General features: G+C 37.9%; 1 protein-coding gene across 1 annotated transcript; it reads left to right on the forward strand.

Moving 5' to 3' along the window:
* Positions 1 to 8265: 8265 nt before the first annotated feature.
* LOC140236935 (uncharacterized) lies at positions 8266 to 25598 on the forward strand. Its single transcript, XM_072316875.1, has 7 exons — positions 8266 to 8383; positions 9896 to 10012; positions 13649 to 13744; positions 14529 to 14635; positions 15642 to 15761; positions 16997 to 17140; positions 24389 to 25598. Exons 2-7 carry the CDS (start codon positions 9912 to 9914, stop codon positions 24526 to 24528), a joined length of 708 nt encoding a protein of 235 aa, XP_072172976.1. The 5' UTR covers positions 8266 to 8383; positions 9896 to 9911; the 3' UTR covers positions 24529 to 25598.
* The last annotated feature ends 1047 nt before the right edge of the window (positions 25599 to 26645 follow it).

The following is a 26645-nucleotide window of genomic DNA, read 5'->3' on the forward strand; positions in this document are numbered from 1 at the left end:
GTTTTGTCCAACAAGTTTGTCGGACAAAGTTGCTCTCAGCCAATCAGATGCAAGGATTTCGGCAGCTTAAAACAATTAGTTATGGTAGTGCTTCTTGATAGGATTTCCTTTTCGCCATTCCTACGCTGATAAAGAAGATGAGTGGTACGTAAAGGTAATGACACAGGGATGCGCGAAAAGCCATGATTAATGATCAATGAACACTAATCTGATCGACATATTGATTTATAGAAAACTATACCATATTAGTTTATCATGAGAATATTAATATTAATTTTCTTGTTTATATCTCTCTAAGATTTAGAATGTTTGTTTTATGTTAAATGCTGTCTGGGGCAAATTATTTGTATAGGGCCCCATTTTTTTTTCTCTCTCTCTTCTTTCTTTCTTTAAAACAACAACAACGACATATTAGTTTTATCTGAATTGACTGGAAAAGGAAAGAATAGACTTTATAAGAGGTTAACGTTTCAAATACGTGTACTTTCACAGCAAACAGCTCTGATTTGCACCTTGAATTGCATATATTTCTTGATAGGATTGACTTTTCTCGCATATGTTTTATCATTATGTGCATTTCATTTCATTTAGTGAGAAACAAGCAAAATATTCCTGACATTATGTTTGAGTTCAAGATGAAACTTTAGACTGCTCAGACAAGTGGCGACTTCAAATCCCAAACATTAGGGGAAGGCACCTGTGGAATTCTTTTGCGCATCCTCAGAAAATTGACAACTATTTGAATCAAATATTGAACCTCCTCGGTGAAACGTATATGGGGTAAAGTGCACTGACAAGAATTACAACCTGATTACAACTGATCTTGTACTAATCGTTTCTTTGCATTATTTGTTTGTTTTCAGGTGATTTCGTTAGTTTTCTCACAGGCCAGCTATAGTGTCTCTGCATTTTACTGAAGTTTTATTCAATGTTTACGTTTTTCCTGTATACCTGTGGTAGCTATACGCAATTTCTTATTCCAGTATCAAGAAGACTTGGCATTTGTACCGTTTTCGTGTATGAAGACATTGGTATATTGTACTCTTTCATGAACTGATAGATATAGGTAAAATCATCCATTGTTTTTGTTTGGGTTAGTCTCATGTAACTTTCTTTCTGTCATGGTTAGTGATCTTTTAGAATCTAATCTTTTTGCAAAAATAAAGAAATTGTGGTACACGTTAAATGCCATGCTACAGTCCTGCGAATGCTATTTTCATTTGTTCATTCAGAATCATGTCTTCTCAAAACAAAATTGAGTGAAAGTTGTGTGAAGCCGAGAATCCACTGCGATTACCCCCAAGACACTCATATTGCCATGACAACTGCCACCAATATACTTCCCATGACTCCAACATATATACACTGCTACTGTTTGTTAAGATAACATTAAGTACTGTACTGTGAAAGTGGAAATTTTCGTGGTGTGGAAATTTTCGCGCATTTTGCGCAACCAGAAGCTGGCGCGAAAATAAAAGCATGCAAATATTTTTGCATGCCATATGTTTCTTTGGTCACCATTTTGATTCCGCGGAATTAAAAACAAGTGAAACTCGTCTTACCCAGCTGAGCTTGAAAAATTATTCATGCGAAAATAACCACTTTTAAAGTATGCAGCTATTGCCACAGTAGGCGTTTTCACATCAGCCCGATATTTCGAAATAGCGCGCTATTTTCTGACTTGGGAAATTAACCCGATCACGAAATAGCGCGCTATATGATAATGCGAATACAAATTAGCGGGTTAATTGTATCGCTCTGATCGAGAAAATTTCTTGAGTCTAATTCGGGAAATTTCCGAAATAGCAGGATAATTAATGCAAACTAGCGCGATATTTCATAATGTTCGGGCTGATGTGAATAGGAAATGAAATAGCGCGCTAATTTGTGATCGCGAAAAATATCTCGAGCTTGGATTTTTATCGGGCTGATGTGAAAACGCCTACTCTGGCAAGATAGGATAATGGAAGGATGGGGGGGGGGGGGTGGGCAGCATACACCATACCACACACTAGCTGCTTATCCACAACACATGAGCATGTAGCAAATAACAGTAGTTGCCTGTACAAAAAGACAAATAAACAACATTAGCAGCTGGCAATAACATTTTGCATCTCCCCCTAGAGGATCTACTGTTAAAATGGACATATTCGCAGGAGTAATTCTTTGCCCTCATATACGGGTAAGATGACTTTACACGCTTTTACACGAGGATGACCTGCTAGAAGCGGGGAAATCTCCAGACGTATATCCAGCAAGTGGACCCCAAATCAGGCTTTTATTCAGTAACCTTTGTACTCAATAATGAGAAAGCCTGAGCACAACTCAATAACAATATCACAATTTAGACAACACTCATCATAGACAACACTCATCATAAAAAGCTTATATTGTGTCACAATGAAGTGTACCTGGTACTTGCACTCCATAAATGTCTCAAAAAAAAACTTCTGCTTACCAAGTAGGACAGTTCTTTGCATTTTGCCCTTTCTAAGAGGAAATTCGCCAGAGGAACTACTGTATTTTACATACATGTATGAACTTCTGTGGGGCTCAGCAAATCAATCAATATTAAAATGTAATAATATTGCATAAATATTTATTGCTTCACTAAAGCCCAACATACAAATTCATAAGTAAAATATCATTATATATAAATTTCATGCACACATATGGCTGACTAGAGTCTGCCATACAAATGATATCCTTGAATATGCAAGTCAAGCACTCAGAATATCAAATCACAGTCCCGTGTACGCGGCATTTTTAGACCAAAATACATGAACTGCAGATTGTACACATTGGCAAATGCCTGCAAATGTGCACAAACTATAGCGTACAAAAAGTATCATCTTTGATTATGACATCCAATATGAAGTACAAATACAATGTATTCCTCCACCTCCACACAGTTCCTATAAGCAAGGACAAAATATTCAACACTGACTAAGGTGTTTAATGCACTCCACACCCTGGCCAACAAATCCAACCACATTTCCCTCGTTTCCAAGAGCTGACGTAGGTTTGAACTTGGAAGACAAGGTACGGAAGTTTACGTAAGGTCCTTTGCTATTAGCTTTCACATAAATGTCTTCACTTCAAATCAAATACCAACACACTGTAATAACAATTTCCCTCAAAACATCCACATGTACATACACGGTAATGAGTATGGTCATCACAGTACTTACCATCTATACCCTACCTCATTTTATCCAACTTCGAGTACACAGAGCCAGAGAAAGAAGGGGAAAAAAGAAGGTGGGGGAGGGGCAAGAAAGAGGACTCGAAAGTGGACATACAGTCAACCTTGCTTATTAAAAGTCGGCCTTGCATAACCGCCTAAATCGAAGGTTGTTTTTTTTCAAGTCCTCTTCTCTTAATAAGCTATCGATTTTAATCCCTCATAAGTATATCGTTTTAAGTTGGCTCAGTCGGTAGCGCGTCTGCCTCACGATCGCGCGGCCCTGGTTCGAACCCGAGACTGGACTGAGCAATGTTGTGTGTAAGCATACCGTCCCCTCTAGCAAGAGGCAAAACACTCTGTCCCTTGGATAGGACATAAAATGGAGGTCCCGTGTGTGAGAGAGTATAAACTCATGCAAGTAAAAGATCCCGCTTCATTCATTCATCGCAAAGAGCAGGGTGTTTAACCCGGTGAAGTGGTCCCGCAACTCACATCCAACTGGACCCCATGGAAGACCAGCTAAACGTAGCTGAATATGGGCTATCCAGCCATCTTCTCAGATGGAAATGAACAAACAAACAAACATAAGTCAAATTTGATCTAAGTCAAAGCTATTTCTTCAGGCCAAATAGATTCGACATCTACAGGCAAGGTTCACTGTTGTGTACATGGATATTCATGATATCAAAAAGTGTCCCAACATGTTACACTGCTTTGCATGCAGAGACATTGCATAACGAATATAGAACTATTAAAGTAAAGAGTATGTTTCACTTCATCAGGACTGAGAGATGGAGAAATTGGAGGGAAACAGGGAGAGGTATGTTTAGAATATGTCATAGAAAGAAGGAGAGCAAGAGATACACATACCATTGATGTGCACTTTGTAGGGTGGATCGCATCTCAAAATCTGAGCATGCTGCAGGTAATAATCTTGGTAGTGTGCATGAATATGTGCGATGTGTATATCACAGGACATCACAAGTACTATTATGGCCAATGCCTGGGGTTTCAGATGCTCACTGCTGTTGCCTTGGCCTTATCCCCCCCCCCCCATATTTGATCAGTGAAATGAGCTTTAACCAACAGATGAAAATCTTTAGCCAGATTTCAATGTGTAAATTTTCGGACACATTTTGACTCATGCACAAATTTCTCACTTTTCACACGTAATGAATTAGAAGCAGAGTACTTGTTAAATGTTGCACATTTTAGCAAATGTTTTCCTGTGACATTCTGAATCGCAATCTCCTCTCAAACCACCCTGTATTGTATAAGCTTTAGATGTAGAGCTTGAAAAATTCTCAGAAAATACCTGTCCATGTACATGTTCCATATGGAAATGACATGAAGAATTCTGAATTGGTTTAGTAAAATCACTGAATTCATCCAGCAAAGTCAACGCAAGAATACATTCAATTGCGGGGGCCTCGATGACGTACAGTAGGCTATTTGGTATGAGGACTCTCCACTGGTTTAATAACCAATGGATTTGCTGACAGTAGTGTATACCATAATGGACATGACCACAACCTACAAACACTCCAACTCAAAAAGATGCATTTAGAGGCAAATACACATATCCAGCATTTATTTGGGGATGCACTTTAATCTAGACTTGAAAACCATGCCAAGTGGTGGCACGTCATTTCCTCTCCTCTCCTTGAAGGCACCTGCCATTTCTGTCTCTGTTTCCTCTTTTTTCCACATACAAAAAGAAAAAAAGGAAGCAACATTTGAATGTATGGTACACTCATTTAAAGATTCCATGGGTCTACCCTATTGCTGATGTAAATGAATGAATGAATGAATGAATGGTGCAAACAAAGGTACCTGATACGGGTGCACGTCACGAGACCGACACCCACGATTCATACAGCCCACAAGTCGTACAGCTCACAAGTCATACAGCCCACGAGTTCGACACTAAGCCAACAAGGCCCACGAGACCGATACATTACGCGCCGTGTTGTATCTGTCGAACTCGTGGGCTGTTTTTACCTAGTGTCGAACTCATGGGCTTTATTTGCGTAGTGTCGAACTCATGGGCTGTATGACTCGTGAGCTGTATGACTCATGAACCTGTTTTCAATGGCGAACTTGTGGGCTGTGTGACTCGTGGGTGTCGGTCTAGTGGGATGACCCCCCTGATACAATGGACCTTTCCAGAACTCTAAATATCCTTTTAAAGCATTTCCCTCTTACCGTCCACTGTCACTTTACACGCAGCATTTTTTGTTTCTGCTACACAAACCAGCCCTTCCATTTCAGGGTGTTCCCAAACTTTACATGTAGTATTCACCGCATTATTGTACGCCCCTCTCTTGCTGCAAAACTTCACGGCAACACCACGACAACAATATTCACCGTACATTCCAGATGAAGGCCAGATGAGCCTCACATCTGCTGGAGCTGAATTTTCAATTCACTCTTGTAAAGTGTCTCATCAGTTTCCGATGCTCTCCCAAGATCGCTTTCAGTTCTTCTTCCTAGTCCTTCGTGTACATCAGCCTCCAGTATGCTGCCTTCATCCGGTCCCACATTGCACCCGGGGAGTCCCAAACTCGTATGTTTTCCTGTTCACGGGACCACCGTCGTAGTAATCGATGACCGGTCCACGATCCAATCATGCCGGTCAAACGGCTTCTCATATCTAGTGTATGAAGACAAACAATATTGTCTCTCTTATGAAGGGCCCCTGAAATCCAAATGCATGTTGAGTTGTGTTGATTTATGATACCCTCAATATCACTTTTGCGGTGTTTATTCGAATATCTAGAAACATTCCATATATTTTTAACGATTTTTTCTTTTATTTTTCTTCAGATTACTTGGGAACGCCCACAAAAAAAAAAAATCCTTCCAAACCAATATTCCTCAGATGACCTCATTTGTCAATCATTGCTAAAGGACTGAAATGTTTAACAAAAGACATTGGAATGCACCTTCCCCTCGACTCAGCATAACTTGCATGTTCCCTCGCCTACGTCTTTTGCTAGTCACATTAATATCACAGAAACATGCAAGCCTGTGCCGCTACACGTGACACATTCAACAAGAATATTCCACCATTTACACAGGCAGATAAGGACAATGAGTCCGACACCAAACAAACAATACCCACGAGTGCGACAATACAAAAAAAAAAAAAAAACGGCCAACGAGTTCGACACTACGTAAAATCGACCCACGAGTTCGACATTACATCACGGGGCTTGTTCTGTTGGGCCTTGTTTGCTCAGTGCCAAACTCTTGGGCCTTTTTGCTGAGTTTCGAACTCGTGGGCCTTGTTTGTCTAGTGTTGGACTCATGGACCTTATTTGCTAAGTGTCGGACTCATGGGCTGTATGACTCGTGAGCTGTATGATTGGTTGGTGTCGTCGTGACGTTCACACCTGTTATTGGGGGGGGGGGGGTTCAGAATGAAGTCATGGGGACAACGAACTTTGGCTCTCTGCTCCATTCCAATGAAATGGTTTAGCTGAGTCTGAAGGAGCACTAGGAACACAGCTACGGTTCTCGATTCTGTAGGCACTTTCATATCCCCATTACTATACTTTACTTGAACTTTGACAGAGAAGTAAAATGCGGGGGGAAGCAAATTTACAAGTTCCGGCTTTGAGAGGACAAGATGTCAAAAGAACAAAACATTTATCACTGGTGTTTGAGAAAAAGAACAATAAAAGATTCATTTGGGTTGCAACGAGCTAGTTCGCAGTTCCACTTAGCGCATGAGCATAGAAAATGTCATTTGTGCCAGCAGGCATGTTGGTTTTTAAATTCACTGGGACAAGAATCCGTGATGTAATGATTATTCATGTAATCCTTATATTTGCTTGCCAGCAAATCCACCTGACAGCAAAAGCGGTACTTGGCATTATCATTAATTTATAGTAAGAGATTCATAATACATCAATGCAAAATAATAATAAAAAATGGATGCTTCCCCACGTGTACTGACGGATCATTCTGGTCATCTGGTTTGAACAGGATTGATAAATTCCATAAATGATCTACTGTCACAATTATTGTCACAAAAAGCTAATGCAATGTCGCTCTGAAAACGAGTGAAGTGCCCCTAACCGACTGAGAAAAAAAAAAACAACTTTAACGTGAGGTCATTCGTACTAATATGTCCATGAGATAACTCCAAACTGGCTTATTGGCTGATATGCGCATAAAGTGAGACGTATTATGAATATATACATATTATTCTATCTGTGTTGACATATACACAACTTTTAAAAAGGAATTGACTGATGTTCAGGTTATCAATAAGCGATAACCTGACACATCGATTTGATAAACATCAATAATGGATTTTTTTTTTTCTTTCAGCAACTGATGATAAATTAAATAAAGTAATAGGTGATTTATGAGGATAGATATCATTTCACTTTATACAGAATGAAAATTGCAAGTATTTCATGAATGTGACTATTTACATTATGGGTTAGTTTTGAAGAGAAAGTTAGGGAAAATACTTTTTGGTGATTTTTCTTTTTCCTGAATCACAATATGGGGGATTTTTTACCTGAAGAAGAAAAAAAATTCTTCAGGTTTAAAGCATATTTTTTTTTTTTTTTTAATGACAGAAAGCTGATCAGTATGATGTTGTTATATTCAAGTGTCATTGTTTACAATTGTCATAAAAGAAGGTACAGTGCATAGTGGATATATTTTGTAAGTTGGATTATTGTTACGATGACCCAAAATTGCTTGTGTCTCCCTCCCTGAAACGCGTGATTTAACACCCCTGGGATCCACACTGGCTGCACGGAAGTTCCTGTCATTGTAGACAAGTGGAATAAGCAGCTCGTCTTTCATGTTATGCTCTATTGATGTCGGACTTTGGGAACGTTTTACGGAAAAAATGATTTCTCCTAAAAAAAGAAACATTCAAAAAAAAAAATAATCACAGATTGCGCTGCTCCGCAAGCAAACTGATGCCAAAATCGACCAAATTTGGCAACGCTTTCGATACACGTTCAGCACTCCCCCCCCCCCCCCCCCAAGTAGGAGAAAAACTTTATTCGATCCATGTTTGCGTCATTTCTTTCACTGCCCGTCACTTTGCACGGCACGGACTCAACTGGCTCTTATATAAAGCACCCATTGCAGTGTTTTCGGCGATAGAAGTTTAGTGGTGGATCGCAATCTATACCCAAGTCAACTTGTAGTCGTCACCTCATCTCAGTAAGTTCAAAATATGTGTTTTGTGTTAAGTTGTTATTCTGACAAATCTTGGAAATCTATTGGCTTGGTGACCTCCATAGTAATGGGATGATATCTCTAAGATACTCAGGGAACAGGCTGGTCGAATTTAGCATGACTATATTAACAGCATTTACTGACAGAATCATTACATGTTATTGGTTACATTTTCATCATGAATATATCCTTATCTTCGTCATGGTGTTCGTTCTGATTTGGGACATTGTGTATTTCATGTATGATAAACTTTATGCAATTTGGAGTTAATGATCACCAAGCCCTGTTCTGACAAGTCAATGAGGTTCTTCCGTAATACTCAGATGAATGTTCAAACCTGACAAAGGGAGATGTGTTTTTTTTTTAATTTAATGATTAAGTCACCTGAGCAGATATGGCCAGCAGAACCTCCCATATTGATCATTATAATCTTAGAATGTCTCGTAATATCATTCTCTTTTTATCGGGGGAAGGGGTTCTACTTGATTTTATAATTTGCTGTCTTTCCTCCGCTTTTCAGTCTTTGTTTCCAGGTCCAATCATTTTAATATATATTTTGATTCTTTCTACGACCGGATTCTTGTTTCATTTAGTTTTGTTATTTCAGTTCCATTTCACCAGCTAGGGTATGCATTGTAGTCTGTTCAAGACCTGCGTGTACAGTTTCTACTCTTTTAGAGAAGCCTGATGTTAAAGGTCCTGTTTGCCATTGGGAGCAGTGATTCAAAAAATGTTCATGATATCACATTTAATGCATATGTGTAGGTCAGTTGTATCACAAAACATCCTACGTATAGGAATTTTTTAATAAAACCTAAAACACAGGAGATATCACTATTTTTCTCAATTTTTATTACAACCATTATTCACATTTTGTATATTCAACAATACTTAACATTGATTATACTAATTCAAATTTTTACATTGTTGTTTCTATCTCTAACTCACATTTAAGAACTATTTGATGCACTAATGCTGGGTCTGCAAGTGGTAAATTATGCCTTTAACATTATATTTCATTCTCTTCACTATACAGAAGAATGACTGTGTTCAGACTTAAGACCAATTGTTGCAAGAGAAGTGTCTTTGAATTTACCCCTCACATTGCATTCCAATGAACGCCTTCAAACAGTTAAAGCAACGCCGTCTGTTTTGCTTTCAAGCAGGTCGACATAATAGCCATCTCAGAAGCAATATGATTACAGTAATCTCCGCATAGCTGGGTAGGACTTGGCAGAGAAAAATCCGTCTATCCGATTTGAGGAGAGCAAGGGCGGATTAAACTTGCCAAGTAGTCCATCCACCCATGTTTCATGTTCTGGATTATACGTCATTCAACAACAGAATAGGTTCATTAAAAAAGAGCGTGTACCCAAAACATCCACCACCCTTTACCTACAATGATTCAACCTCCAGTTACAATCTTTTTTTGTCGTTGTTGCTGTTGTTGTTGTTTTTGCTTTTGTTGTTGTTGTTGTTGTTGTTGTTGTTGTTTAGTCACTTAGATCTCGAGATGCGTCTACACCTGTACGTCCTACCCGTGTTCTTGGTCTTGATTGGCGTCATGGTTATGACGTCATCTGCCACACTGGGACGATGCACTCGCACTGTGATGTAAGTTTTACCTGCCTAATAGGCGCGACGATACGGTGCAATTAACTCGCCAAAAGCATAATTAATGACCTCGAAGCATCATTTGCATAAAGTAAACAGCTTGTGTACGCAAAACCGCTGGTGAAGGGTTGCAGGACAATCGCAATACCTCACCTCAGAAGCCATCAGATGATTAAATCTATCCAGCAAATTGAAGGAGAAACTATTCTCTAACTCGCAATGTTAGTTATTTTGGGTTTTATTGAGGATAAACCTGTGAAAATAACGTCGAAACTAAGCTTCTAAAACGTAAAACGTGGTTTCTAATCAAATATTATTTTCTCACATTTTTCTTCATTGCCCAAAAATGTAGTATATCCATGCTATGGTCCAAATATCTTTTCTGTATCATTTGGCGCATGGTTATGTCGGGAAAAAAAAATCGAGATCACGTACTGTCACTTGTGACCCACGTAAGATCCATAGCGTAAGCAGTACGCAGTCCGATGTATCGGTTTTCGTGCTGCATGAAGCAGTTGAAGCACATTGCAGGGTTCGTCTCTCGCCCACTCACCACCATGTGGACCGAAAACCGAACCCTGTCGCAGTGCGCCGAACCTGACACCGCTGATTGGCTAAGCGTGCGCTGATCAGTAGAGAACGCATGCGCAGGAGGATGATCTAGTTGTGCATGTCCAGTATTTTGTCTTTAATTCGGTTGTCTTTTTGCTCTGATTTTCACCAAACTACTAAATAAATTGCGCTAACACGAAACTTCGCAGGTAGTGAGTCTGGTGTATACAGACTGGCAATATGTTAATTAAGTGCATATTCATGCAGGCGCAGACTTGTGTCGGGAAATAATCGTAACCCTTTCCCACGGTCGACTCAAACAGAAAAATACACATATCTCAAAAGAGACATCAGTATTTAAAAATCATATGAAGGATGATATATCCATATTACATATATATGTGTGAAGTTTCAAGGGATTTGGTGGTAAAAAAGGGGAGATACGAGGAGGTGAACTTTCGAGATTTTTTCTTTTTTTTTTTTTTTAGTTGTTGTCCTTAGCTCCGCACGGTGCTTCGATAACCGTTACGAATTCAAAAGCTTACGCCCCTTTTCGCGGAGTTAATTGCACCGTATCGCCGGGCCTGCTAAAGCCTATTAGGAACCAGGTCAAAGACCACTGGAGAAGCATTAGAATTGAGAGAGTATACCTTTTTAACACCTCAGATATAACAGACATTTACTTCTTCTTCTTCTTTGCCTTCTTTTTCTTGTTCTTCTTTTATGGTACTTTCACTCTTTTGCCTCGGTGTAACGGGCCTTGAACATAATCAGAATGGAAAATAGCGCTATAGAAATTTTGGGCTAAAATTTTGTAAGCATTTATGTTTTACTATATAATCATTAAACGTAACGTTGTATATAAGTGACCCAAGCAACGTTTACATTTTGACTGTAGCTTTCTCTCTCTCTTTCTCTCTGTTTGGAGAAAAAAAAAAGTATCTCCACAATTATCGAAGTTTGATGCAAAACAAAAATAAATGTGTGACTGTTGCAAGAGTTGAATGGGTGCATGAGATGAGTATATGGGTTAATTCTGTAGACATGTGGGCATGATGTGCATGTGCATGTGTGTATGTGCCTACTTGTACATTGATAACTACGATTATCATTTTAAAGTAATTTTTTTTTATAGATGTTCTTGTATTTACGTTTTGATATGATGCTGTATATTCTATGTTCATGTTATTGTTATTTGTCATTGTTGAAACGTTCATACATATGCTGTTTGATTGCATATTATATTCTATAATGCAATGCATTATAATTAACCTTCGAGCTACTACTTTGCATGTTTGCTTCAATAAATCATCACATCAAATCAAATCAAATCAAATTAGGGGTCTTGAGAACTGAACTGTACTGTACTGTTAACATGATTTTTTTTTTAAATTTCCGTTAGAAGCTCGAACTAACACTAACGGTAGACATTTGTGATTTCTTGTGATGAAGTGCTTTTGAACCTTCACAAGTATATTATAGAAGTATATTCATCAGATTGTGTTGTTGCTGCCGCTGCTTCTTTGTAAGTATGACACATAGCGACTGCATGTGCAATTTTGTATATGCAGTATCCACTGTTATCACAATAATATATTACAAATAAATTAACTTCGTTATGATTATTTTCAATTTTAGTAATCAAATTGGTAATATCTGCTTGTATCCGAGATAGCAAATGAAAATGTACTTGTCAGATCGGGATCCTTATTGATTAACAAATGCGTGTGATTATTCTGATCTTGTAGTGGGGATATAGTATTTGACAGATATTTCACTGAGTCTATTAGACTATTAGGCCCGAATTCACGAAGGTGGTACAAATGAAACCACGGTTTAAACCATGGACAAAAACTATGGAGCGCCAAGTGTCCCATGGAATATTTCGTTACGAAATCAGTCATTTCGTCGATGAAATGATTATTTTGTAACGAAATGACAACATTTTGTAACTAAATGAACATTTTGTCCACGAAATGATAATTTCGTTAATGAAACGGTCATTTTGTCGACGAAATGACCAATTTCGTAACGAAATATTCCGTGCGACACTTGGCGCTCCATGGTTTTTGTCCATGGTTTAAAACATGGTTTCATTTGTACCATCTTCGTGAATTCGGGCCTTAGAGACAGAGAGAGAGCGAGAGAAAGGGAGCTGGAGAGAGGGAAAAGGGGAGGGGGAGGGAGAAAGGGAGTATGCACAAGTTACCCTAAACTTAGTAGAGGCCCGCATTTATGCGTGTAATTGAGTTGTAACTGTAACAATCGCTTAAAAGTCAATTTTCTGTTAATATATTCCGATTCCATACCGTGTTTAGGACGACTTGAATAAATAGGGTAAAACCAGACGAAACAGAACTTTCATCTAAATAGGAAATAGAATGCAAAGAAGTGAGTAATCTACAACTTTTTCATTTTTTCACTGAATAGTGATCGCTAGCTCCACTTGCTCGTGCCCCCATATTTAATAGTGACTAATGTTTTGGATCTCAATGATCAATATTCTATCTCTCATGGCGGTCACTATTACTTCTAGATTGCAGTGCATCACAAATATGCAAAATATGACGGAAAGGTTACAAGTTTATTTTTGATTTCACGGTAATTAATAGAGACATGATTTTATAGGAAAGGTAGTTTTAGTTGAGATGGAGATTCAGATTTTAACATTTTTTGCGAGATAGAAATATCTGAGATCATGTACAATTCTATAAGAAAAATGAAAAGTTTATCTTTGTAGTTATATATTTATAGAGATATGAAAATCGGTTTTGAAATGGCTTGGACATCCAAAAACAAAGTAAAACAAAGTGATTCTGATTTTCATTGATACCCTATACCATTTTGTTAACATGGTTAAAGCCAAGTCTGACATTGCGGTTGAGGATCTTTTCCCCCATTGTATCATCTGATTATTAACTTACAGCTTGCAAATCTGCAGATGAACGGAACCTCACCCTTTCCCCAGCATTAGGCCCTAAGTATGGACAAATAAATTTAAATTGAACAAGGTATACCAGTCGTTCATCAGTTTTTTCCAACGCTGGAAGTCACGTTTATCATTATGTCTGTCTTCCAAACCAGAAAACATCGAGAAGTGTGCAGCACTTCTCGCCAAGCCTACCGGGAGAACTACAACGCCTGGTGTCCGTTTAAGAAAAAATACTACAACAGCTTCAGGTATAGGGGCCCTATACATTTTGTTTTTCTCGACAAAAAAAAAAAAAAAAAAAAAAAACATGTTCAATGTGCTCGAAAAAGAGTTCACCTTTCAATGAGGATGTCTAGCTTGTGTTAACCCACTTTATGTAATTATTGCTGTGTCCGACCTCTTCTTCTTTTGTTTGTTTGTGTTTTCAACAGGGCAATGATTTTTCCTTCTGCAGTAAAGAGTGTTTATGTTCGGAATGTACCAAGATTTGTTTTGAAATGCCTCCTCGAAACCATGATTATCAAATCGTGAAAACAATTCATATCAATGCATACATTGTCAATTCAGTTTAACTCAGTTTTTATTTTCCCCCAGCAAGGAGTGAGACAAAGTATAATGTAATATAAAACATGCATAAAACAATTACATTGTTTGATTAAATCTAGTCAAGAAAAAACAAATACAAAACGAAAAGTGAATCGCATGCACAATTACATATGTGATAAGATTTGAAATAATTAGTATAACTAAGAACGCTTATGCATGCTTTGAAGGATAACAATAAGATAGGTATGGCAAAAGAGTGGTCTACTAGAAAGCCATTAGGCTTAAATTGTAATACAAGTACATGGATCACTTAAAACATGATAGATAAGTGTTCATCATCATTATTCAAACAGTAAGTTATTTTGAAGTACAGAAAGTACAGTTTCAGGCACATCGAACAATGTTCAAGTTGCAAGTGTTGTAAGGTTCTATAAGAAACCAAAAATAGTGACTGGTATATCTATGCGAAAAATGCTGCTTTCACAGGACGAGGTACAGAATCGTGAGCACGAATAACTGTCGGCTCCAGTCCTATCAAGCTATCGAATATGAGTGCTGCCGTGGGTTTGCAGGAAACGGTACACTATGTACTGGTAAGTATATAGGCTCCATACCATTTTTGTTATCAGTCCTTACAAACCGCTCACACAGCATATTAACTTGATCATTTGTTTCACTACATCCTGAGTAGTTCCCAATCGATGTGTTTTCTTATAATAGGAATTCTTTTCTTCAATCTCGTCATGTGGATTCCAATTATGTTCGGAGTGTAGGGCTACATTTTCACACTGTTTGCTTTATTGTATTGGAGAAAAAAAAAGAAATAACTGTATTTCATTTGTAATATATAGTCAATGCAGAAAATGTCAAATAAATTGATTTGAATTTGAATTAAAAAAAATCTACATTTGGAGGCGATTTTCTACATTTGTGGGCGATGTAATTCTACATCAGTGGGCGTTTCTACATTTGTGGGTTCAACAAGCACACCTCTATAATAGGGCCAGGGGCGCCGCACCTCCACCCTTCTCTTTCTCTCCCCCCCCCCCCCCCCCCCCCCCCCTGACGGCAAACACTGCTCTGGCATGAAACTCATTAAAACCTGACTATTTTCCCCATTAATCATTATATTTGATTAATTCCATTCGAATTATGTTAGAAGAGTGTCAGTGACAATGTCCTATGAAAAACACAAAGAAAAAAAAAATAAAAGATTCGAAAACAAAAAATCCATAACAAATTCCGAAAAAAACATTCCGAATAATGAGTATATATAGAAATCGAAATTAATTTTGAAAGTTTTTATGATGAAGGCCGACAAACGATTTTTTAATATATTGAGTAATGCTTTATAAGGCTGAAATGAATAAGCTTGGACTTAATTTGCATAACCGATTAATTAAGAAGAGAGACTGATTATTCTTGCTAATGTTTAAGAGACAATCTTATCATACAGGACAGGAGACGCAAATTTCGTCGCGATCGCGATCGAGATAACAGGAGGGGCGGAATCAGCCCCCACCCCTCGCCAGATACTAGATCAGGATAGCCCAAACTGTCTTCTCCACCTTGTCTTATCAATTTATCATCCACGTGCAGACATTAACGAGTGCACTACCGGGGATCATTTTTGTTTCAATGGAGCCACTTGCCGCAACACAATGGGAGGTTATGAGTGCGTCTGCTCTGCCGCTCATACGGGAATATACTGCGACCGTGGTAAGAGTTATGTGTGTTGTACACATATTTTTTTTTTTTTTACTTGGTCTTTATCGATTTCATTCAAGCCATATACATGAATAAGCAAATCCGTTCTGGATGCAAAGTAAGACATACAAATTAATACAGCTGAAGACAAAGCTAACAGCATTGTGCAGTATTTACTACCATAATCACTCACTTAAACAGGCCGACACTTTAATTATTAAATTAGAAATCCAAGAAAATAATACAAACAAAACAATTATAAAATGATATACATCATATTCCGCTTGAATATGGAAACATATCACTGTAGCTCATATTCCACCTTTTTATATAAGAGAATAATACAAAGAACAATTAGTACAATGTACAACCGAAGAATGAAATGTTTTAGGAAGGCCCTGTCAGCTCCCTTTCATAAAAATAAATCTTAGAGAATTAACCATATCATATAATTCTTACTGTATTAATTTATGATCATCCTATTATTATGGTATTATGGTTACACTAGCGGGAAATAACATTCTATGTAATTGTATCAATGTATGTACTTCGCAGACGATTGTTGCAAAGAGGGTAGGCGAGAGATAAATGATAGTGGGATGATGTTGGTTATTCCGAAGGTTTGTTATTTGAAAACACACAAATTGCGTATACCAAGAGGTTAGTTAATCCGGAAACGAAAAAGGGGGGTTCGTTAATCCGAACATTTCACTGTGGCCTTATTCCGGGGGTCCGTTTTCCCGAAGGTTCGTAATTACGAAAACAAGATAAGGTGCGTTCATCCGAAAATGAAATAAGGTAAGTGTTCCGGAAATGTAGAGACTTTGCGTACGAACGCACTTTTGGAATTACGAACATTTTTTCATTGTCGGAATAACGAACCTTCTTTTATTTTCAGATAATGAACCTGTCGGAATTACGAACTGTAACAATCTTAATGAGCACACCATGTCTTTCTGTTGAATATCCCTGACATGATAATCAGATAACAGTTGCAATCAAATTCGTACCCTATTGTAATCAAATTCGCAAAGAGTTTTCATTGTCATAAACAGTTTTTCTTGCGGCAGAGAAATTTTGAACATGTTCAAAATTTCTCTGCGACGAGAAAAACTGTTAATGACAACCGATAACGAACCCTGACGAAACCTAAAATTCCCTATATAGAATTCGCTACGCTCGGAAACATTCGCCCCTCAGTGAGATACCCCTTTACTTTCCTTAATCATATCATGTTCATACCGCAGACGCGGACGTCGATGAGTGTGCCACAGGAATTCACGACTGTTTCTCCGGCCCGCATTGCAATAACTCGGACGGAAGTTTCACCTGCTCTTGCCCGCCAGGTTACACTGACCAGCAGCCGTCTAACCCGGGAAGAAACTGTGCTGGTGAGTTTTTGGAATCTTTTTGAATTTATTTCATGTTCTATGGTTGTAGACCTGAATGAATAGACCGATAGTCCCACGTCATGTCGTCCGTCATTCATCACAAGTATCTTTAAAGTGTGTTTGCTTTTGATATATGAAGCTGTTCTTCAGATTCTCAGTAATGATTGTGTGTGTACATGATTGTGACATCAGTCTACCATGCAATGCAGAATGAACCGATTTACGCACAAACATGCACACACAGACACACACACACACACACACAGACACAGACAGACACACACGTATATATATATATATATATATATATATATATATATATATATATATATATATATATATATATATATATATATATATATATATATATATATATACATCCATTATCAGGGAGCAGGGAGCATATTTTACCAGAGCATGTTCTCCCAGGGTTATCGGGGTTGCCCTCGCGATATCCGGTGGGACAGAAACAGTTGAACGTGAGCCCGGAGTGTTGATATAGGATGCGTCGTTGAAACAATCGTGCTCCGCTAAAGCGCACTCATTGTTGTCTGAACAAAGCCAAAAGAAACAAACGATTGAAAAAAAAGGGGGGGGGGGACACCATAAAACATGATTACCGACCGGATTCATGACGCCCAAAATAATCGTTTGATTCATAAATCATGCACACAAATGACCTCTGAAAACAAAGCAATCTTTAGATAAATACACTTTTTCGCTCAATACACGTCATGTCACATTATCATGAAGAACATCAATGCGAGTAGGCATCCATGGGATACACTGGCATGATCACGTTGTACGGAAAATGTTCATCAGTTTTGATATGATATTGCGGCACGGTATAGGTTGATAGGCCTATAACATTTTATGCAACACTCTCATGAACGAACCCTATTTCATTTTCGAACTAACGAATATGGGTATACAGAATTTGTGTGTTTCGGTATAACGAACCTTTGGCATTATTTTGGGTTAAATAAACCTTGGAAATAACGAACCACTGGAATAACGAACGTCACCCTTTCAAATATCGAGGATACCAGCCATGTGGAGCCCTTGTGGCTCAGTGGGTAAGCCAACGAGCTCTTATTCTCGAGGTCTCTGGTTCAAGTCCGCTACCAGCAGCCCTTTAGCGTGTTGTCCTTTATAAACAATATACTTTTGTCCTCATTTTATCACTTTATCATATTCCTATCGCTTTGTTCGAAAGAGACGTAAAACTGTCGGCCCAATGCGTAGCTTGTTCAAAAGCACCTCAGTGATTCCTTCTTCTCGTATGTGTGTGTGTGTGTGTGTGTGTGTGTGTGAGAGAGAGAGAGAGGAAGAGGAAGAGAGAGAGGAAGACATTGGAGGAAGGGTGAAAAGGGTGAGAGTAATGTAAAAGGGAGAGGTTGAAACACACACACAAGCACACACACTACACACAAACGCAAAAGAAACACGATCTACGAACTCTAAAAAGGAGTTGTTAAAGGGACATTCCAGACGATTTTCATAATTTCACATCATGTAGTACATAAATCGACAACTCCATGCATAGATTTGTGGAATTTATTGTGGTTCTTGACCAGAGAAACGATACTTTGAAAAACCTTAAACAAATTACACTGAACAAGGATGATGACATAGGAGGTTCACATATTTCAGAAATGTAGCAGTGTAATTCCATTACAATACCGCTTGCTTGCGAGTTCACCTGTGTATAATCTATGCATGCTTTCTTCTTTTGTTCTGCTTCCTTGAGCCCCAACTCATGGATTCTTATGGTGACTCTGCCATGTCATCATCCTTGTTCATTGCAATTTGTTCTAAATTTTGAAAATATTCTTATTCTTCATCCCAATTACCACAAATTCTGAAACTCTGTCCTCAGTATAACTAATTTATAGTTGTTCAAATGTAAAAATCTGAAAATCATCCGGAGGTCTCCTTTAAGTCCACCTGTAAACACAAATGAAAGTTCGCACTCTGTATGTCTATGCAAGAGTATCCCTCTCTAAACTTAAAAATGCACCTACCTTGGCTTTTCAGAAGATCTGCCACCACTGACCACTGCACGTCTGAATGTCCAGTACAACCCAGAGTGGACATTTGTAGTATAGTGTTATGTAAATTACGTTGGTTGGCCGGATAGGACACTTCCTTTTCGGTAACCACGCTTACATGCCATTTCATTATTATTAGTGAGGAATCATTTTCGGGTACTGATAACTTGTGAAAACCTTCCCGATGAAACAGGATATCCGACAAATCACTGAAAAAGGAGACCTTTTCCCCTACAACCCATCCATACAACATAAACTGTTCCTCGGAATTCAACCATGGAGCTTTTAGCTCCATAGTTCAGCATTTCCTATGTTAGCATGACTCACATATTATGCACAAACTTATGAACACATACTGAACATTGATATATCATATATCACAACGTTTACACAAGAATATGACTAACGGTTCATCAGTGCTTTATTGCCAGTGCTTATTTTTATAGCCTAGTGTGTGATAATATATATAGGTATATTGTATATAGCATATGCTCAGGCCGATTTCCTGTTTGTTACTTTATCTTATCCATTCTAATCCCATGCATCTATATATTCCTGCCCATAGTTAGACCTCTTTCTCTTCTTCCACCCTCTCACGTTTTAATAATAATCATACGTCATTTGTGTTCCGGTTCACGTACTAATGGATGTGTTCTATTTTAGTTGCATGGATCCAAAAATATGATTAGTTCTCCCTCTGACCTTTTCAGCCACATTTATTATCTGTATCAGTTTCTAACATCTGTATATTGTATACACCACGCATCTTGCAATATAATATTCTTTAATAGTCGGAAGTAGTCTGCATATAGGCCTATATAGTCAATGAGTTCTTACATAAAAAGTATGAAGTGCTACACAACATTCCGCCAATGATTTACATGTATATTGCTTTTGGCCAACTCGAACAAGAAAACCAGAACTTTTTAAAGGAAACCAAAGCCTCTAAAAACGTCAGTGTGGATTGAGTGAAAGCAGCAATATTAGTCAAGCGCATCAGTAAATGTTTTAGAAAATTGGACAATCGATTTAAAAGTTATAATTTTTTAAGACTTCGGTGCCGTCATATGTTTGTTACATAAGAAGACTGCTACAATTAATGACGTCATTTTGGACAATAATACAAGGAAAATATAAGATATAAAGAGAATTCCACAAAATCAATTTCATTATTCATGAAAAAAAAAATCGGTGCCGTCATCACTGGATAAGGAGACTATATGACTTCACTTAATGGACAGTTATTTTAAAGAATATATATATATATATATATATAATATATATATTCTTCAAATTGTCCAATAAGTGAAGTTATATAGTCTCCTTATCCAGTGATGACGCACCGATTTTTTTTTTCATGAATAGTGAGATTTTGTAAAATTCACCATATATATATATATATATATATATATATATATATATATTTATTTATATTATTGTCCAAAAATGGCATCATTGTAGTCTAATTCTATGCAGCAGTAACGACACCGAAGTGTTGAAAAATCATAACGTTTGAATCAATTGACGGATTTAGCTCAAACTTTCACTGATCAATGCTGATGTGTTCTACTAATAATTGCCTCTTTCACTCAATCTACATTCATATACGGACTTTGGTTTCCTAGAAAGCTAGCTGTGAATCATATTATGACATGATAATTAGCACGTTTGGCAGGTCAGAGTAACCATATGATGCACGTCGTTATGTGAATACAGTATGACTGTCAAATTTCCACTGATGCAGTCATGCATTATCCCCAAGTATAATAAATTTAGTTACCCATTTGAATTTGTATATTCCGCCTTGTATATCTGGGCAGATCAGGTTCCCCTTTATCAACGATGATGATTATACAATGTAACGACTTTTCCTGAACCTGCATACATGAGGAAGTAATTTTCCACAGTGAATAGCCTTAGCTTTAGTACAGATTTGACAGTGATTTTTTTTTTTCTTTGAGGAGATTTGAACCGGATACATGAACACAACAAGATGAGTCACCAACGGTTCATGTTGAGAGTTAACGCCATACAGAGTTACCGACATGCCAAGTGAAAATTATCTTCCGGTGGTCGTCGTATAGTCACATTCACACTGTAGTAATAGACATTTAAAATGAACGACGAAATAATAGACATTTAAAATGAACGACGAAGAGTAGACATGTGAGTGTTGGTGCTCCGCCAACCGTATATTCTAAATAGGCGAGTGGCAACTATATAGTCTTGAGGGGTGAAAGCCGAAGGCAACGAAACAGCTGTAAAACGCCCGCCGACAGCCACCCGATGACTGACACTAAACCTACCCCCCAATTGACTGCAGCTGAAGTTCTCATAGACGAATGTGCTCACGACGAAAGTGAACTTTCTTCTGTCATCGAGACCGTTGTGCGAACTCTCCTCTTTAAAGATAGCAACGGAGTTCAACAATATCATGTTTAGTAAAGTCGCTGAGTCAATTCATGGAAAAGAAGACTCCGGTGAAATGAGACACAACCACAACAGCGTGGATGCCACTAAACGACTTAGTAAAGCACAATCATGTTTTGTATTTGACAAGATCACCTTTGAATTTGTTTTTTTAAAAAAAACAAAAACTAGCTAACCTAGATTGTTCGAAATCTGCAGGGCTTGATGACCTCCACCCTCGATTGCTGAAGCTTAGTGCTGAATTGGTTGCCACTCCTATTGTGTGCATTCTTAATCAATCATGTTCCCAAAGCAAAAGCGAGTCATGAACTAAATGACTTTCGTCCTATCTCCCTGTTGTCAATTGTTTCCAAAGTGTTAGAAAGAGCAGTTCATTCTCAATTGATGGGATACCTACATAAAGAAGAATTGTTGAGTGATCGGCAGTCTGGTTTCAGGGGTAAACACTCCACCTCAGCGTGTTTAATGGAAGTTTGTGAGATGTTGTACGATAGCCTTGACAAAGGTCGATTTACTGGTGCTGTCTTTTTAGACCTGAGGAAGGCGTTTGATATCATTCCCCATGATCTTCTTATTAAGACACTGAGGTGTTTTTATTTTTTATTTTTATAGACGGTATTGAATTACCATGGCTTGAATCATATTTATAGGAAGAAAGCAATTAGTGTCATACAAAGGTAAAAGAAGTGATTTTCTTCCAGTATCTTCCGGTGTACCGCAGGGCTCAATACTGAGGCCGCTTTTATTTTGTATGTACATCAATGACATAAGCAATCTACCTTTTCATATTAGTACGAATATTTCACTGTACGCACACGACACAACCGTTTTTTCTTCAAGATATGGAGTACAGGCTGTTCAAACACAGTTACAGAATGATATAAATGTTTTATGTAAATGGTTGAATGAAAATGGATTAGTTGTTAGTACCGATAAAACTAAAGTTATGTTAATTTCTGGTAGAAGGAAAAAAAATCCAGTTAAATTACAAATTAGAATGGAATACAAATTGTTAGAAAATGTAACCAAATTTAAGTATTTAGGCGTTATTGTAAATCAGAATTTAGATTGGTCTTTTCAGATCAATGATATTGTTAAGAAAATTATGAACTCTCTTATATGTATGCGAAGGATTAAGCACTGCCTGACGAAACCAGTACTCCTTCATTTATATTTCACTTTGATACTTCCTTATACTGATTATTGTTCAACTGTGTGGGCTCACTGTCGAAGAAAAACTTAATGAGGCTACAGAGGTGTCAAAAGATATATTGTCGCTTAGTGTTAGATGCACCTTATTATAACCCTGTTCAAATTATGTTAGATTCTTTGAAATTACAATCCGTTAAACATAGACTGGAATATAATTATAATGTATTTATGTACAAGATTTTGAATGACCTTGCTCCAGAATATTTAAGACGAGTTTTACCTCAGCGAACTAATCCATACTCTACGAGATCAGTCTCCATGCACCAACTGTATCTAGCTAAACCCAAGATCGAATATAAAAAGCAGTCTTTTTCATACACAGCAACGAAGCTATTTAACTCACTACCAGTGTTTATCAAATCCTCCACCTCACTGCCCCTTTTTAAACGCAATGTCCGCAACATCCAGGTGGTTACCAGCAGTAGTTAATTTCTCGTTTCTTTGAAAGTTGTACATATGTATTCTTCCTGTCACCTTTCTTTCTCGCCCTCTCTTTCTCTCCCTCTCCCCCCCCCCCCTCTCTCTCTCTCTCTCTCTCTCTCTCGCTATATCTATCTACAGAGGCTCTCCACTTTTATGAAGTGTATTATTGTGTATGTTTGTATATGATTGTTATGTATATATTTTATTGTATCATAAATGTGATTTGTTACAGCACGGCTCCATTGGAAAGCAGGCCTTGCGGCTTGAATGGGATTACCCTGCTTTTATCAAGAAGACAATAAATAAAAAAATAAATAAAATGAAATAATGAAAGGTTTGCATTTTATTTTCGAATGCGGAATGTTAACATTTATATATGCCTTCGCTAAACTTTTCGAATTGACATGATTGAGAGAACATCGTCATGGAATCCCGTTGCATCAGTCTCTTTTGATTTCTTTGATTTCTTTGATTTCTTTATTTTCTTTGATTCAAGCAAATTTTCTCATGTCCCTTCCACTGACTCCTCTCGTTTTATCCCTCGTCTTTACTCATGCACATGTTTCTTCACCCCCGTCATCCGCTGAAATTAACGGCACCTTGATGTGCTAGGATTGTTTTCACTATCAAAGTACCTTTGGGTGTGTGTGTGTGTGTGTGTGTGTGTGTATTTCTTCACATCTGACTTTTCTCCTTAATTTAATTGTTTAGGGGAGGGGTAGTATATTCTAAGGCTGTGCTAACACATAATTCCACGTCTTTTCACTTTTGCTGTGATTGTGTTTGTTCGTGTTATTTTCTTGTTTGATTGATTGTGGTTGTTGCTGCTTATTGTGCCGACCATTATTTCATGTGGGGAATAACATTTATATCGAAATAAACTTACTTCGTAATCTCTAATTCTGTCTCCCATTCTCTTTGTTCTTCTATCCATCCATATTATGTAAACGTTCTTAATTTTCTGCGCTATCTTCTTCCTTTGGTAGGAATCTCTTTTTTTTTCTTTTTTTTTTTTACCGCAAGGCAAACATATTTTGTAAACCTGCTTGTCCAAATTTCCCTTGCTTTCTGGTCTTCCCATTTCTCCCAAAACTTCTTCATTTACTTCTTACTACAATTGTATTTCCTTCAGATATCGACGAGTGCGTAGAGCGAACCAGTGAGTGTCAGAATGACTCGCAGTGCGTCAACACAGATGGAGACTACGATTGCGTATGCCTCAGTGGTTACACCGGAAGGCGATGTGAGGAGCGCGGGGAAATCTTGACCTAGACTTGGACTCTACTATGGAGCAGCATCCAAGGAACACCTGTATGGCGCCCTCTCGAGTTGACTGCTAATGCAGATAACGTTACAAATACAAAGTCACTGATCTCCTTTTGGTATAGGGCTAAATCATAGACGTGTATATACGGTTTAAATGAAGAAAATAATATAGTGATGAAAATGCCGCTCGGGTCGTTCAACCCGCTAATATCTATAGCACTTATTTGTCCAAGCCTACTCTGTAACGGAAAGAGATTTGCGGTTCATCCGCAGTTATTGAAGGCATAACAGAATATATCGTTATAAGGAGCAGTGTGTTCAGCAACACACATTTGAGGGCTGATTTATGATTCCATTTTGTCCAGAGCAGCATTTTTTTTCTTGTCTGTGTTACCAAGGCAATACAGCATACAGCTCTGATTTACACTTTAATTGCACATATTTCTTGATAAGATTGACTTTACTTGTAAATGTTTTTATCATTAGGTGCGTTTTCATTTCATTTTAATGAGAAACAAGCAAATATTCCCGACATGATTCGAGTTCAAGATGAACCTTTAGATTCCTCAGAAAAGTGGTGACATCAAATTCCTAACATCCGAGGAAGGCACTTGTGGAATTATTTTGCGCATCCTCAGAAAACTGACAACTATTTGAACCTCCTCCGTGAAACGTACGGGGTAAAGGTCATTAACAATTGAATTAAGACCAACTGATCTTGGAACTAATTGTTTATTCGCATTGTTTGTTTGTTTTCCGGTGAATTTGTTTATTTTCTCACAGGTCAGCTATAGTGTCTGCGCATTTTACTGTAGTTTTATTCAATGTTTATGTATTTTCATGTATACCTGTGGTAATACACGCAATATTTCTCATTATACAGTATCAAGAAGACATGGCATTTGTACCCTTTTTCGTGTATGAAGACATTGGTGTATAATTGTACCCTTTCATGGACTGATAGATATAGGTAGAATCATCCATTGCTTTTGTTTTGGTAATTTTTATGTAATATTCTTTTTTATTATGGTGAGTGATCTTTTTTTTAATCTAATCTTTTTAAAAAAATAAAGAAATTGTGGTACACGTAGAATGCCGTGCTGCAGTCCTGCGAATGCTATTTCATTTGTTCATTCAGAATCATGTCTTCTCAAAACAAAATTGAGTGAAAGTTGTGTGAAGAATGCACTGTGATGACCCCAAGGCACTCATGTTGCCATGACAACTGCCACCAATATACTTCACATGAATCCAACATACTGGTACTTGTTTGTTAAGGTAACACTATTGTCAAAGTGGAAATTTTCATGGTGTGGAAATTTTTGCGGTGTTGAGATTTTCACACATTTCGCGCAACCAGAAGCTGGCACGAAAATAAAAACACGCAAATATTTTTGCGTGCCATATGTTTCTTTGTTTCGTTGGTCAACACTTTGATTCCGCGGAATCAAAAACAAATATTACTCATCTTAAACTCATCTTACCCAGCTGAGCGTGAAAAAAATTTCACACTCTGGTAAGATAGGATAATGGAAGGTGGGGGGGGGGGGGGAGGCGGGCAGCCATGCACCATACCACACACTGCAAGTAGGGAATAACAGTTGTTGCCTTTACAAAAAGACAAACAAACAACATTAGCAGCCGGCAATAACATTTTGCATCTCCCCCTAGTGGATCTACTGTAAAAATGGACATATTTTGCAGGAGTAATTCTGTGCCCTCATTCGGGTAAGATGACTTTTGCAAGTTTTAATTCAATCAGAATAAAAATACATGAATATCATTATACATACAAGTAAAAAAAAAAAATTGCTTCATATTCCAATATATGTAGATGCATGAAAAATTCCGTTTTTGACAGTACAATCCGACTTCTCCTATCCGGACATGTCAGGACCGGCGCTCATCCGGATAAAGGATTTTGCCGGATATGGAAAACTCAACGTTCAAAACACGCAGCTGCCTATCCAATGGTAGCTACATGTATTAATTTTGCGAGAACGTGTCACATCCTCGTCAGCTGGTCTCCCCTCTTCCATTTGCGCTTTCTTGTGCCCCAACACACTGCACATGCAAAATCCTCAAATTTCCCAATATCGGTACAGAGATAGCACGTGTATTCG

The sequence above is a fragment of the Diadema setosum genome, chromosome 13, assembly GCF_964275005.1.
Source record: "Diadema setosum chromosome 13, eeDiaSeto1, whole genome shotgun sequence".
Lineage (NCBI taxonomy): Eukaryota > Metazoa > Echinodermata > Echinoidea > Diadematoida > Diadematidae > Diadema > Diadema setosum.

Bases quoted from the DNA above. Each gene is read 5' to 3' on its own strand.
- LOC140236935 (XM_072316875.1), top strand. From the start codon at position 9,912: ATGCGTCTACACCTGTACGTCCTACCCGTGTTCTTGGTCTTGATTGGC. The intron at 10,013-13,648 runs GTAAGTTTTACC...CTTCCAAACCAG, and splicing joins CGATGCACTCGCACTGTGAT to AAAACATCGAGAAGTGTGCA. The intron at 14,636-15,641 runs GTAAGTATATAG...ATCCACGTGCAG, and splicing joins AAACGGTACACTATGTACTG to ACATTAACGAGTGCACTACC.